Genomic DNA, 16,439 nt, shown 5'->3' with positions numbered 1-16,439 from the left:
GTTAGGAAAGGGTCTGCACTTCTTGTTCACATAGTTCAGACTTTCCAAGATTGCTTCCTCCCACCCTGTCCCCTCTGCCCTTCTCATTATGAATGCATTGGAGAACAAGATCATTGTCATTTTGGGATTGTTATTTTTTTTTCCTCTCAAAGGTTTCAATCAGGGGTTTTAATTTTAGTTATGATGTGGAATATGGATAGCAAAATTACAAAACCATGACATTCTGAGATGTTTCTTTTGGAAGTTTCTTTTGGAACTTTCTTGAGCAAACCTGTTTTCTGCACTTACCTTTTCCTACCTCTGAAGTAAGCAGATTCCTTTTCTTCATGAAAGACAATACTGGCATTTCCCAGAGAGCATAAAACCGTCTGAAGCAGATTTAGATTCCTAGCTGCTGTTTTTTGCTTTGGAAGGGAGCTTCCTTAAAACCTAAATAATCCATCTGCCTTTTATTTTTATGTTTAAAATATGGAATCTTGAGGCATAGAGCTTTTCTCCTGACTTCAACAGAGTGAGATTTTTATTTTTATTTTTTTAAAAAAACACTAAATGCAGTAGGAAGATGTGAACAACTTGAAAATGTGTTATTTAGATGGCAGTGTAGTCTTTTTTCTTAATACAAGGATGAAAGACGAACTTTTTCCTGTTTTAGCCAGCTAGATACACTTTATCTGTTGAGAAAGCTGGGCTGGTAGAAGAGCTCTTTATCTGTATGGTTACATCTTATTTAGCTTTTTTTTTATTCAGTAATTTCCTTGTAAATCTAAACAGATCTGTAGAATGATGTTTTCTTCTGTTTGTGCACCCAGACATCCCATGTCCTGTTGCTGACTTCTGTGCGCAAATAGGGTTTATGGAAGATGACTATTATGTGCCTTTTTCTTAGCTGCTTTGTACTGGTATGAGTTAGTGTGACAGGCTTTCATTTGACAGAGCAGCCTGTTCTCCCATCACAGCCAGCCTCAGGATTGCATCTGTTGCAGAGGTGCTTTTCTTTGTACCAGGGTACTCTGGGATCATTCTTGCAGAGTGACAGCTGATGGGCAAGGAGGGAGCTTCCCCTTGCTGCTGTTTTAAAGGCTTTTTGTGTATTTGTCTGAAAATGATTTTGATGTTTGACTGCCAGCAACGTTTTAAACCTGTGTATCGTCTGTTTTGCTGTTGAAATCTTTATTGCTAAAACCACTACTTTCACTAAGTTGGAAAGAAAACCAAAGTTTAAGATGTGTGTCAATGAAGAATCTCAGCTGCCTGTCAGTTAAGGAGTTGCTTGCAGTTTACCTTTTTTTTCTATCTTACAGTTAGTACAAAAATTGCCTTTTTTTTTCCTTCCAGAAAAACAGTTTATTTTCATTTGGTAATATTTAAATAAAGTTCTCATAATGACTTTTATTTCTGAGACATATTTAATGTTATGGGTTAGGTGCACAAATACTCTGAAAATGGTTCAAGGAATGAGTAATAACTGTTCATATTTCTATTTTAAAAATATTTATTGATGTTTTTTCATGCTTTTTATCCGATAATTTAAACCCTAGTTGAATTATGTTGCCACGTTGTCTTCAGAAGGGCATGAAGTCAGCACACATGCTTCAGTAATATCTGGTTGTTTTACCCTTATGTTTCCAGTTGGCAATTTGAAATTATGGCTTCAACTGCACTTTAAATATGTGATAATAGCATGTGTTTCTAATAAGGGCCAGCACCATTTTGTTCAGATAGTGTGAATGGTTGTCACTCATATATGACAAATGCACCTTCATCTGCTTCTTTGATGGCCCCCTAAAAACCATACCCTCAAATCAGGCCGATGAAATTAGCTGCTGTGTAAATTGTGTGTCTGAGTGGTTCATTATCTAATCACCGTCAGAACCACAGTGATAAAGTAGATTGAAACAGGGAAGAGGTCTGCCAGATGATTTCAGGCCTTTTTTTTTTCCCTAAACCCCGTTTCCCTTGGAAACACTAAGAGTCATTCAGAACTTCAGAATTCTTTGTCTAGAACTTCTTTTTTTTCCTAATGCATTAAATTGGTTAGCCAGTGAGGGTTGCCAGGATGATTTGTAAGGTTTTCTCTCCACCAGTCATTTACTGTATGTGCTAAAATGTTCTACAATTTTGAATTTGGCTTCTGTGTTTGCTACTGGTAGGTAAGATATCATTAGATACAGTGATACCAATTTTAAGAAAAGTGCTTTAATCTGTTCTTATTAGAAAAAATTCTTAAAGATGGCTTAATCATAGACTCATAGAATGGCTTAGGTTGGAAGGGACCTTAAAGATAATGTAGTTCCAACTCCCCTGCTGTGGGCAGCGTTGCCAGCCACTAGATGAGGCTGCCCAGAGCCCCATCCAGCCAGTCCGTAAGTGCTCTCCTGAAATGGCAAAATGCTGTGCTTTGTATCTATGTGTGTAAGTCCTTGCATTTGGGAGTTTATGCACAAATTAGCAATCTAAAACTGTATGATATATTGCCTATGATGTCACTAAGACAGACTGCTGACTTGACTTACGCCCCAAACTCTTGTGATTCTTGATGGTCTATTTTAAATTGTCTCTTGTTGGCTTAGTATGTATTTATATTTTCTCCTGTTTTAGGAGCATTTGATGATGATGATATCACTCATGTGGAAGGAAGTGTAGATCCTGTTCGAGACATTGAAATAATACACGAGGAACTTAGACTTAAAGATGAAGAACTGATCACTCAGAGTATAGACAAGCTAGAAAAAGTAGCTGTGAGAGGAGGAGACAAAAAGTTGAAACCTGAATACGTGAGTACAAAAGTAGATAATTTATTACTGTCTGCATTGAATTCAAACTTTTGTGTTGTTGGATTTTGCTAATGATTCCCCACATGCATAATACAGAACTCTACTGCTATTTTTGTGTCCTTTAGTGTAAATAAGTATTGAAATTTTTTTGAAAGCCTAAGATTCCGATTAGAAAAGTCACTGGAATAGAAGAAAATGGCTAAGGAAGGTTGGTAGGGACCTTAAACCAAGCACCCTGCCAAGATGGGATGACATGGGGAAGGAAAGTCTGTCATTTTAAACAATTAACTGTAATTTTCTTGAAGACAGATTTATTATATTAGAGTTGCCAGTGCTCCATCAAACTTAGATCAGGGGTTCAGTCATAATTCAAAGTCCAGCAGTCACTTCCAAATTACTATTAAGTTCCATGCTGGTTCCAGTATTCCTGGTGTCACTACCAAGTGAATATACCTTCTTGATCTGGTTGCATTTTGTGTTTTTTGCATGTGTTAAATGAAGACTGCTAGTTGAAATACATTTTCGAATGTAGCTTTAGAAAGCTATTTAAATGAGCTCAATTATCACAGGGTAACAGTGGTGGTTTTTTTGTAGGTTAGGAATATATAATAATTATCAGCTTCAAGTATATTTTTGCAAATGATTATTTTTCTGCCACTTGACTTGTTAGTCAGCTACAATTTGCCAGTAGTCTAGTTATTAATTTTACTTTATTTCATGAATCTTCTAAAGATATTTCTGGTGGTATGTAAAGCATGTTCTGTAATTACTACAACAGCGTATCAATAGGAGAACACACTATTTATGCTTGGTAATTATGAAATAAAAAATACTGGTTTATCCTGCATCTTTTTAGATAGCAATTAACAACAAAAAATTGTCATCAGTCTGTTGGTATTTTAGTTTATTAATATTGCAGTGCTGTATATTTGTTTTGCCCTCGCTAGTGTTGAGCATAGGGTACGATCTGAACTTGAATATCCTTCTCCATGATGCAGTGATAAAAAGCACTTCCTTGGTAGTTTCTGTTGGTGGAAAACTAGTCCTTGTCTGGCTTTAGAAGTATTCTACTCCTTGATTAGTGTGAGGAAAAAAACAGCTAACATTGGACAATTTGAAATCTAGCATAAAAGAGAGAGAATCAGGTGTGCTTCCCCTTAGGTCATCTGATACATCAACCCAGCGCATGGGTAGTGATTTTTGTCTTTTGTATAAGGCTGTATCTGCTTAGAGGAACAGTGCAGCTTATGCCTGCGGTTTCAAATAGCAGCTTGCGTTTTTAAATTCATCTTAGAGACAAACAAAAAACTTTTCCACTGCAAATTCCAAGTTTGAACAGAGGCTGTATTTCACTTCAGGATGAGAAGATGAAACTAAGGTAAGGATAATGCTGTTCTGTCCAAGTTGGTGAGCTCCTATTGCTTACTTCCTTGTGCAATCACCTTTGGAAAAAGCCTGTTTCTCACAATGGAAATGTTTTTGTCCAGATTTTGAGTGTGCTTGTCTGAATAATTCTTTCTGTGCTAAGGAAGAATTCAACAGGTTTCAGGTTTTTTTGATGGCAGGAAGAAGTAATCAACGTGCATTTAAAATTCTTAATGGTCATCATGTAACCGTAATGGATAGGTACAGTTACTGCTGCATAACAGTCTCCTGTTCTTACTCATTTTATAGCTACAGGAAGTTAGCATGTGCTTGAAAACAGAAAACATCAGATTATTCTAAAATGAAGAGAGACAGTAAATTAAAATCTCAAATCTAGAAATGCAATTTAAATCAATTAGAACTTTAACATCTCCATTATTAGTTGATCTCTACTCAGCTTTTGTTTCTTACCCTTTTCTTTGCTTCTCCCTTCAATCTCCTAACCATTATTTAATTTGTAGTTCAGCTGTCAAAGTGACTTTGTCGTCTTGTGTTTGTAATTTAGACTTCCTGTCATTTCTTTGGGGGGTTTAGTCTTCCTTTGTGAACACAAGCACAGAAAACGCAAGGTTTTGAAGTTGCATTGCTCTGCCAGTTCTAACCTCAGTAACAGCTGTTACACTTGGCCAGTTTCAGCTGAGTTTGTCAACAACAATAGAGGTTTCAAAGGTATTAAATTCTTTTGTTTCATGGAAATGGGTGGCTGAACAGAAGGGAGAGGCGCAAATAAAATGCTTCTGTGAAGACAAAGGCTGTAAGTAGGGACTCTGCTCTCTACTGTCACCAGAGAATCTTCCCAGGGAAGTGCCATGAAGCATCAGGTCTTTTGAGTCCTACTGATCTTGGATCTCCTTCTTCGTCTTCCTTTGTGACTTAGATGCTTGAATTGTAAGGTGGGCAGTAGACCTTAGTAAAATGGACGTTTTTAGGGTAAAAGTCTGTGAAAGATCTGCCTGGTTGATTTTCTGGTAAATCAATCCTTAGGCCTGGTTATGCATTTCCTGCCAATAGACTTATGCAGTTATAAGATCATAACAGCATCTCTCTGACTTTTCCATCTACTGGATGAGTTTACTTAGACTTTCAGTTACTGGGTTGTGATTAGCTCCTCTACAACTTTTGTCTTCTTTTTCCTTTACTGTTTTGCACTGCAGAGAAGGTCTGTGCTTACACTTATATACTGTCCTGAAGAATTAACTGCAGTTAATGATGTCCTTGTGGTTTCTTCTCACTATATGTGTGATTTGTGAGGGGAAAAAAACCTACAACAGGCAAAACAGGTAAAGATTACACTTCCATGCAGCAAATAACCTAATGTAAGGTCTTTGCAAGTACCTGAAAGGAGGTTGTAGCAAGGAAAGGTGTCTGTCACTTTTCTCAGGTGACAATGGATATGACACGAGGAAATGGTCTGAAGTTGTGCCAGGGGAGATTTAGATTGGAATATTAGGAAGAATTTATTTATGGAAAGGGCTGCCTATGGCAGTAGTGGAGTTCCTATCCCTGGTGAGGCACAAGAGATGTATGGACGTGGCACTGAGGGATGTGATTTTAGTGGCGGAACTTGGTAGCTGATGTTTATGGTTGGACTTCATGACCTTGAAGGTCTTTTCCAACTTGTGTATTTTGCGCTTCCTCTTTCTAGGGCAGAAAAGTAATTGAGACAGCAGTGTAGAGTGGATTAAGGGCTTTTTTTCTAACAGTTTGCCTCCATAAATTAGGAAAGAATGGAAATGAGAATTTCTTCAGAGTTTTAACTGACGGGAGTTTTGAAAGTTCTGTTTCACTGAAATAAAAACACTGAAAGCTTTCTCAATTGTATCACTTTGAGACCCTCTACTTGCTTTCTTTCCCGAGTTGAACAGAAACATCTTTGATTTGTGTTTTTTGTTACTTTTCGCTGTTTTAGAACACTTTGACATCTATTGAGGAAAAAACACTGTATAAAATTAGGGAAAGAAGTAGGTGAGGGAAGAAAAGAAATATCATTGATCTTAGTTGAGCTTTTTTTTCCTTTAGTTGTTTGCTGAATGTAACAATAAGCTTAATATGAAAGCTGCAGTAATGTTACTGATTTCAGAGACTGTAATCTTCATGTGACCTCTGTAAACTTATTGTTGCCACTGAAGGGGATTTCAGTATGTGCTTTGTAAAACTTAATTGGAAGTAGAAGTTGTTCTTTTATGTCATAAATATGAATTGTCTGTTTTATCAGTAAGCCTCCACAGCTGTAACTCCATAGTTTGAAATCTGTAAAAGCTATAGGGAGGAAAACAAAACCAAAAAACACTTGTCTGTCCGTATCAGCCAGGAATTCTTAAATCAGAGTTTTTTGATTGCCTGCTTTCTCACATCTGTGCTCAGACTTGTTAATTATCATTTTTTCTTCACGTAAGCCCATGTTGCGTGCAGTTGGTAAGTTCACCTTTGTGCAATGACCTGGCTTTGCTATTGAATACAGTGTTAACTGCTAGCGCTGTCTCTCACAGAATTGATTTCTCAATCCCCTGTCAGCAGAAATAAAGTAGCCAACTGCTGTTAAGGAGCCATCAATGAAATCATTTTCAAGTTCTACTTAAAAATCAATGACACAATATGTCCAAGATCAGCAACATGTACTGTTGACACAGGCTTGGAATAGCTTCCTTTACACTGTGACGGAGGTATCACATTTTTGTGTTTTGCAAGTGTTCTCAGTCTACTCAGAAATGATTGCCTGCTTTTACTAAGAATACTGTTCTTTAAGACTCAATGTATCTTTATGTAATATTTTGACTATGACCTTCTAACAAGGTGTTGTAGAACAAAAATATCCCTGATATGTGTGTACTACTATAGCATAAATATAACTTCAGAAAGCAACGAGTAGCTTTGATTTTATCTTTTTGGTACTGGTATCTGCAGAGAGATGAGAAAGAAGTTGAATTAAACTTCATTGTTGTTAGCTTATTCATCTGTCATTTTGGGTAGCAGGAGATTTCAAAGGAAAATTGAGGTATCTTTTATATTTATAGATCTCGTTTTAAATATATATTTATATATGTGTATATATATATGATTTATGGGATTTTCAGTCCTGGAGATGGAGATCTTCAAGTTAATACAATATAATACAGTTAAGTGAACATTATTACAGGATTCTCTTCCATTACCCTTCCTGCATGATTCAATTTTAGTCCTTAGAGACTGACCCACTGCAATTGATAGCTATTCATTCATCCCTTTGTTAGTGCTCCAAATCTTGAATTCCGGCTCAGAATAATTTGTAGTGGTAATGGTATTGTGATTTATATATCTGACCACAAGAATATTATTTATAGTTCAGTTCACACAGACTGTTGACTTCAGTGATACCAAGACAAAATCTTTAGGTCAGTATCAGTGCCTGCAGTGTTTGAGCTTCCAATTTTCAGTTGAAAGGCAGCTTTTACAATAGGTCAGTATCAATGTCCACTGCATTTGAACTTCCAGTTTTCAGTTCAAAGGATGCTTTTGTAAGTTCTGCAAGACGTCTGAATTCTGTTGAAGTGCATCAACTTGAAAATCAGGTTAGTTTTAAAAACTGAATGCAATTTTTAAGACCAAAGTAATTGCTGTTATGAAAATAAAGATGGATTTCTGTGTCACTATATCAGTACCATGTAGTGCAGAAGAACTGCATCAAGCTTTGCTTTGTTATTGCAGTAGATGATGAATTAATTGGTATGTTGACCATAACCACAGTGCATAAATATCCATAAGCACATATGTATCTATGTAATCTATGACCTTTCCTTCCCTCCTCCTTTCTATTTAATATCTTGGTCTTGTCCTTATAATACAGGAGCAGTTCCAAAGATGGTTTCATTCATTTAAAATTACTAATAGCACCTGGGAGATGAATCAGAAACAGCAGAGGGATGGTAGATTCTGTTGCTTCTCATTACTGATATGCTAGATGAAAACAGGGTTTAAGTCTTCCCTTCCTTCAATGTTCTGATGAATGGGATTGTGCTGAGCAGAGTTTGCTGACCTCGTACTGCCAGCGCTTACCAGAGTTCTCACGGATGGATGAACTCTTATTTCATCTAACTGATGATGTCAGTTGGGAATTTTCACCTTTCTTTCATTCCAAGTTGAAGATAAGTACAGTGGTGAATTGGATTTCTTTTTGTCAGTTGCTTTCGTCTCCTTTTGTGAGGGAAGTTTGAGAGGTCAGTTTGTTCCACTGGAAAAAGAAGGAAAGGAAGATTGTACTTGCACATTATTGACACACTTTTTTGCCAATGACTTGTTACAATTAGTAACTTAAATGTTAAATCATTGGGAATCGAGAAAATATTTATATTCTTAATGCATGTAATTATGCCTAAAATCTTCAGTGGACCATTTGCTGTGCTTAATGTGGTATTTAGAGGAAATTAAAGTTCATTCTGAAGAACATTATGAATGTAACAGGAATATATTCATGGCAGATGTTTGTGAATTAATTGGTAGTAAAGCCTGAGGTAGAAGCACATAATGTGTAAATACATGTTTGGATTTCTTTGGGAATTATCAGTAGACAAAGGGAAGTCGATGCTTACTTTCTATCACAGCTGATCTTTCCTGTGTAGATTTGAACAGTGAATTAGAATAATTACTTTTGCAAAGAGTATCTCTCTGGGTATGTCCAGATCAAGTCACAGCTATAGCCTTTAAACAGACAGTACATATGGCAAAACACCTTTGTGTCTGAATAATTGTATTCTGAAAAATATGCCTTTCTCAGTTGGCTTTATTTACTTCTTGGACAAGTATTCTCACACAGAATTTCTTGGAAATGAGGATATGTGTAGACAAATGCAGTAAGAAAAGCTTAGTCAATTTGCGTCAAAGATGTGTCATTTTGATTTTCAGTTCAAGTTCCCTTTCTGATTTTCTAAACTGTGAGAAATAATCACTTGAAGACGAATTACTTTTTGTATTCATGTATACTTATTTTTCTTCTAGAATCTAGGACTCAATATATCTTTGTTTCTTTTTTTTTTTTTTTTTTTTTTTTTTTGTTAGTGTAGTATGCATTTAAACCTGTAAAGCTGGCCAACACAGGAGAATTTGAGGTTTATTAACATGAGTTATGTTGTCTGGAATGCTTTTAGAATGTTTTTAGTGCAAGTACTCGCAGTGGTTCATAAACATTTGACACCTAGCTCTGAGTAAAACTTATACCATGTACAGCTTGTACTGGCTCTGTTAGGATGTATTGAATAGAAGAAAGGATAATACACTTGTCCTAAATCCATTACTTCTCCCATTGTATTTTTATTAAAGTCAGTGAGCAAGGGAATTGTAAGAGATTAGACATTGTTTTGTACCTCAGAGGAGCTCACTGTTGCTCCAGCTGTTGCAGTACCTGACTTGTTCTCTTCCTTGCACCCAGCTGCTACAGCTTATTTAACTGCTTAACGCACTTGGAAAATGTGATATTGTCTTAAAAACTTGAAATTTTATTGTAATTGTCCCTTAAAAGTACAGCTGTTTCTAAACGTTTCTTTCATCATAAATTCTTATTTTATCACTTTAGTCTCTCTCTTATACGTTACCAGAAAGGCTCTAAGGAAAGTGCTGAGATGGGGTTATGCCAGGTAGAGCTGAAAGAGGTTTTCCCAGGAAAGCCGTGAACAGAAGGACATATATGGTTACCATATATTTCATTGTGTTAATGAGGAAATGTTAAATGTTGAGTGGTGTGGGTGCAATAAATTGTTTTTGGATCAGCCCAGTTTAACTAGCTAGGAATACTCTTTACTCTCTGCAGACATGTATAATTTGTCTATGTGTCTGAAAAAACACTATGGCTATTTTGAAAGATGGAATCATAGTGACGATCTGGTTTGTCTTTAATGCTGATAAATAAAACATGTTTTAAAATATGCTTTTATTCTGGATTTGTCAAGCTTCAATTTTTCAGCCACGTGTTTTCAGTGTTAGTGTTTTTTGAGGCTTTTGTTAATTATTTATATATATAAAATGCAGTAAGAATAGAAAAGTAAGATTTAAGCACAACTGGATCTTCATGTATAAGCACTTGCTCAAAACCTTCTATGCCTTTTCTGTAATCTTTAATTGTTTAGTATTTCATCAGAAAGGCGTAGAAGCATTTGACGTTAGTACTTATATACTCAAGTGTTGTGTTAGTTTCTTAGTTAACGTACATTTCATTTGCTTGTAACCTTCAAGTCTCAGTTATTCTAGCAAAGAGCAGGTACTCTACTTGGTAAATACCATGTCCATACTTACTCATCCTCTATCCAGTACTCTGAGCTTGAATTTATTGTACTGAAGCGCATTGTTTGCTTTCACTAAATCTTTGACAGTTCTGCTCACTATTTGTATGATTCATGCTCCTCATAGTCATTTACTCTCATCATCTGTCAACAAAATGGTCTTTTTTGGGTGCTGACAAGACATAGCTAGCAATATGCAAACAATTTATTTGGAGCGTCATCAGAAAGTCAAGGAGTTGTTGATCGACAGTTACATTCTATCACTACTGGTTTAGGTAGTATTGAATCCATTTAGCGTATGCAGTGTTTGTTTTTTAGTTAAACACTTCTATGTGGCCCAGCCTGATTCTTGAGGGAAGTCTGAATGTGTTCACCTTACACTATTACCTTCATTGCTTGTTTGCTGTGACTCATGTATGAAATGCGAGGTGCTAGCTAAGAGCTACAGGAAATGCTCTAGGTAGTTTGTAGAGTTTGTGAGAGGAACAGAGCAATGAAGTTGATAAAATGTGGACAATTACACCTCATTTGCCAAGTTCTACTTGGGTGTAGTGTTGCCTAAGCTGAAATACTTTAATAAAACACGTTTATCTGCTTTTCAAGTGCTGGCAGGTGGCCGGTCAGTTACTGTTACTATAGAAGTATAGTAACTTCCAAGTTACTATACTCTTGGAAGTCCTGAAGCAAATGAATAAGCTGCTAGGAAGCACTCCACATTTCCCTCAGAAATATCTCCCTCTGGGGAAGAGAACAGTGTCATACTCACAGTCACTCTCCATAGTAGCAGAGGCTTTTGCACTGCCTACAGAATCGTGGAGAGTTCACTTGCACTTTGAAGTGTGAAGTGATAATCCTCACGACTGCTTACTTCTTTATTAAATTTGCGGAAGTTAATTACATGCCCTGCTAATTTCCAACAAAAGCCTCACAATTCTCTGATGCCAAGTAGGCAAGTCAGTTTTCCAAGGTTCAGTTTAGTCCCTCATGCTGCAAGAAGAATTTGGCATAGGCACACATTATTACTATCATCCATCCAGAGAGTTTATTAATGTATGCACATTTTTCTACACAGTAGTGTCTCTTGAGCACATCTTGATAAATCTCCTAGATGCAATTTGAATGTCCCAACTTTATAAAATACTATAAATAAGTATGTATTGTGAAATTCCTGCTTAACATTTCTGCATTGACTGCTCATCATCAGTGAGAAATGAGACAGGACAAAGTCAGTATTGCATATTACACCAAGTATTCATGTGCACTAAATGTATTGCCAAGGAAATAGTCAGAAATGAATTGATGTTTAAAACGGTGGTATTTGATGTTTCCTGTATTTCATAAGTTTGCAATTGTGTGTTGGATTTTGGGAGCTGTTTTGATGATGTTTTAAGTGACGCATACTATAATGCTGCTGGCTGAAAAACAAGAGATTTCTCTTGTCACCAGTGAGGAGAAGTGGATTGTTCTGCTGGTGGCAGGCTGACCTCGAAGTGTGCAACTGGGGAGGCCAGCCCTAATGAAACCAAGCAGATCATTGCTCCACGTTCTCTTATTTAAGCATCTTGGTGTTAACTAGAGTAATGACTAAATGTGTTTAAATGACTGTTACGATGATAGTGAAGATAAAAAGGTCAGTTCATATTCTTTCATCGGGCCTAAAAAGAAGCAATTAATAAAACTAAAAATGGTGCTTAATGAATTATAGCTTCAAAGTGTGCTTTTTGTGTGTTTCTTTGGTGTACTAGGGCAGCCAAGTGAACAATAAGTAGATGGGAATAGTTGCCTTCATGTTGTCACAAGAATGTAGCATATTTGTTGCTAAGGGATTGTATTAAACATCATTTGAATATGACACCACCATTGGTGCGGGAGAATTTGAGTTCCTCTATCACTCATGTCATTTTAGCAGTGGATTTTGCCTTATGTTCCACCTGTTGTAGCTGCCTACATATTCCATCAGAAAAAATTCCTTTAGGAATGATTCATTCTTATTTTTCTTCTTTGCATCTTCTTGCTTCAAACAGATTTTCTGTTTCTTTCAAGCTTCTGTTCTTTCTCTAAGTACACCTTTCCAATGCTTTGCTTGTTTCTCCGTAAAACTGAAGCAGTTCTGCGCTCAGACAGCTGCTGGCTCTGTGCATCACCTTGGGTTGGTCAGCCTTCCCTGTTCAGGTTACCCATGGAATTGTTCCTCTTGAACAACAGCTGCAAACTGCATGAAGTTGGGTACCTATAGCTTAACTCTGAAAAGTTAGATTTGTGTCAAAATGGGCTTAGATAGGTTGCTGTAGGAAGCAGAATGTGGAAGAGAAGCTCTGATTTACATCTGTGTGCTTAAATATGCTTTAGAACGAGCAAATATTGTTTGCTGCATTGATTCCTGAATTTTCTGTAGGGCCCACAATGCATTGCACCCCTTACAGCGTAATTAGAAAGAAAACATTTCACTGCTACTTGAGCTTAAAAGATTGTCTTTAACAACTATTGCTATAATGCTTTCTTCTGAAAATCTTTTATCAACTGTAGTTTATATGCAATAATGTTTTGCTGTTTGGGGGGGAATTATAATGCTGAAAACCACATGGTAGGTACCTATAGCATTATGGTAAAACCTGAAATGTCGTGCAGTCAGAATTCCTTCACTGCTGACCAGGAGTCTTTGAGATTGTGCTGATTTTCTTTAATTTTTTTTTTGTCTGTGTGTTTGAACAAAAGCTGAAGATAAAGATTCTAAATGAAAAGTACCTATCGTTAGAATTGCTTCCCTTGCCTCGTTTATACCGATTAATTAAAAAAATAGAAAGCAGATAGGGTTAAAGATAAGATGGCACCACTGTTTTCTTCTTTATGTGTAATCTTGTTGCATGTCTCTACATAAGCTGTTCTGGCCACTCATCACAGTAACCAGCTGGGCCATTTCACCTGCTGGAGCCATTAAAGAGGACTCTCTCCCCCTAGATTAATCCCCTCCGACATTAGTTTTTTGCTCTGACAACTGGAGCAGGCATTCAGAATTTGCAGGTGGCCAGTGTGACGCACATAATTGCCTACAATTTTAGGCAATGAATAAAAATGGTCTACATTACTTGTCAAAGGTTGTATATGCAGTGCCAAGTGAGATCTATGGGAAGCCTTTTAGGGTTTAAAGAACAGTTAATAGCAAAGCTGCACAGTGCTTTTTTAATCATAATGCATTTGTAATATAGCACTTTGATCTTCTCCTTGTAGGAAATGGTGTTATATTAGCCACTTTTAAACGTTTATGAGTGAAATTCAGTTATAGGAGAGTAAAAGTGATTATTCTTCGTCAGAACATGTTAGATTTCATTAAAAGTTTTAGCATGCCCCTTCCTTGTTAAAATCTGTGGGGAGTCCTGTTCCTGGAGGGTTTCAAATCAGGATCTGAAGATTTCGAAGAGCTTTGTCTTTGTTTTTCACTGCAGCAACTGCTCGACTAGAAAAGGCTGTAGTAAATACTGATGTTATTTGTGGTTGTTTATAATGTGCCTCAGCCGTGTAGCACTAAGTGTAAAAAGTGTTGTGCGCTCAATGGTTCAGGGAACGGTTCTTTGTGTTTTAAATACCCTGATTCTCAGTTGCGTCAATTATAACAAAAAATAAAATAAAAAATAAAGTATTATTTAAAGCGTGATCATAAATTATCTCTCAGAAAAATCGACGACTCAGAAATGTACTACTCCTAGAAGAGCCAAGGGTGACCTTTCAGACCCGAGAGCCTTTTATTAACACCTGCCTGTAAGGAGAGCCGTGCCACACGCAGCTTTCAGATTCAGCACCACAAAACTGATGAGGAAAGGCTTGAAGGGTTCAGTTTGTGTCACTTGCTGTTTGCCGTTTCCATTTCACAGATGATTAATCTTTCTGTGAAGAAAGGCCAGAGAAACAAAGCACATTGGGCTCTTCCTGCAGTTACTCCTTCTGAATGCACACTAGCTTGCTAACTAAAAGGCCTTTAGATTTCCTGCGGAGAGAGATGTTCTGAAAGTGAATGCAGCTGGTTGGAGGTCACCAGAGCAAGGCTCTTGCCATTGTGTAATGGAGGCTTTGGCAGGTTTCATTTTGGGGGGGAGGGAGAAGGTGTTGGCGAAAAATTAATGCGGAATAAAAGGGGCTCTGGCCATTTGAATTAATTTTTTGAAGGGTGGATCATCAATAATAGGCTCAATTTCTGTGGCGAACAATTTAAAAAAATATATTTGCGGTGTTTTTTTTCCCTCCCATTCCCTTTTCTTAATGGCATGTTTATATTGTGCGTGGTCTTTCCCGCTGGATGCTGAAATGTCGCGTCTTACTGAGTTTGAAAAGCAATCTAAAATGTACTGATTTTTGCATACATTTTATGAGCTCTGCTAATTTTCCTGATGGCAGGAGATGATACTTGGATCTCATGTATTTAACTTCCTGATGATGGGATTTGTATCGCTTTAATAATTGCTGTTTGTCTTTAAAGTCTCTTAAGTCAGGAATTTTTATTTTTCTGAGATGGTAAAAATTCTGTTTAAGGTATGTTGTCTAATTTTTAATTAGCGTGTTCATGCTGAATTTTAATTTGTACATGTCTTGCTTATGGAACAGAATTGTCTGATGTCCAGATGAGTTTTGACTTCGTTTGTGTTTTTTTCTTTTAATCTTTCTTAGGATGTAATGTGCAAAATCAAAACCTGGGTAATAGACGAAAAGAAGGCTGTCCGCTTCTATCATGATTGGAATGACAAAGAGGTAGGCTATAAGCGTTATCCCATGAAGTATCTAATTTTGCAACCTGTTACTGTCTTTTTTTCATGTTTTCTTAAAGAATTCACATTCACAGTGTGGTGTATGTTATATCTGTTGTCAGTTCTGTGTGACAGTGTGACCTATGTACTAGATTTTAATTCTGTTGCCTTCTCAGAAATGCCTCAAGGAAAATGGTCCTGAATTTAACTCAGGTTGATGTAACTTGTTTTTAAATTTCTCCTCTTACGTTTTCCCTTCTAGATCGATGTTTTGAACAAACATTTGTTTTTCACTTCAAAACCCATGATTTATCTGGTTAACCTCTCTGAAAAAGACTACATTAGAAAGAAAAACAAATGGTAAGTATGTTCAGGTTAAATATCTAAATATGTGTTTCTATATCACATTTTGTTCAACAGTGAATAATTCCTTGCTCATTAAAGTCAAAATATATTAATTCTTAAAGGAATTAAAACTGATGCTACACTTTCATTGTTTGTTATGCTCCCACTGACATGCTGCTTGAGTACAGTACGTGTGGTGAAACCATAAATGAAAGTATGGAATAGAAAAAATATATTTTCCTTACTTATATTTTTATGTAAATCCATTAGCTATGAAGGAAATATTTGTTTTGGAACTACTAATTCAAAAAGTGTGTGTTGCTTGTTATCATGAATTATTCTGTTCATCTGAACACCATCTCTTTCATTCCAAGAGAATGAATTGAATGCCAGAGAACTAATGCTATGTCAGTTGCACAGAGAACTTCCAAACTGGCAAAATTGTACAGTTTAGCAGTGCACTTCTGTTTGCTGTTATCTGGTTTAATTGCTACTGCTCACACTTCGCTTACAGTTCATAGGCCTGTCTTGATGATCTTTAATGTCATGGACAGCGCAGGATTTATTCATGTATTTCTGACATCAATGTGACTTTAAATTGATTTCTCAACCATCATGTATTTATCAGGCATTCAATGAGCTGAATGAAGATTTGGGGCTAGCATGGTAGATAGGCATGGTGGAAATCCACTGTTGAGAAGTACAACATTTAGTATGTCATAGGAAACTCTAGATGGGATAAATATTCAGTTTGGGGAGGAAAGAACAGATTAAATAGTATAGTCTGAAAAAAAAAAATCAGTTGCAGCATGTTTTGTTTATTAAAAAAAAAAGCCTTTTTTTTAGTACTCAGATCTTTAAACACTTGTGAAATACTTTGAGGATGCACAAATGCATGTTTGCGAACAGAT

General features: G+C 36.5%; 1 protein-coding gene across 3 annotated transcripts in view; it reads left to right on the top strand.

The window, feature by feature from the left end:
- The window catches only part of OLA1 (Obg like ATPase 1), an 82,171-nt gene that overhangs the window by 30,242 nt on the left and 35,490 nt on the right, over positions 1–16,439 (top strand). For 2 of the 3 annotated variants that reach the window (XM_085552556.1, XM_015868445.2), the window contains 3 exons: positions 2,599–2,774; positions 15,107–15,187; positions 15,446–15,543. In XM_085552556.1, the coding sequence (XP_085408682.1) occupies positions 2,599–2,774; positions 15,107–15,187; positions 15,446–15,543 (355 nt within the window). The remainder of the gene's footprint in view (positions 1–2,598; positions 2,775–15,106; positions 15,188–15,445; positions 15,544–16,439) is intronic. The other variant, XM_085552557.1, reaches the window with a different exon arrangement.

The sequence above is a fragment of the Coturnix japonica genome, chromosome 7, assembly GCF_054131305.1.
Source record: "Coturnix japonica strain WE chromosome 7, WE-NBRP24, whole genome shotgun sequence".
NCBI classification, from domain to species: domain Eukaryota; kingdom Metazoa; phylum Chordata; class Aves; order Galliformes; family Phasianidae; genus Coturnix; species Coturnix japonica.
This window is presented reverse-complemented; position numbering and strand designations above follow the sequence as displayed.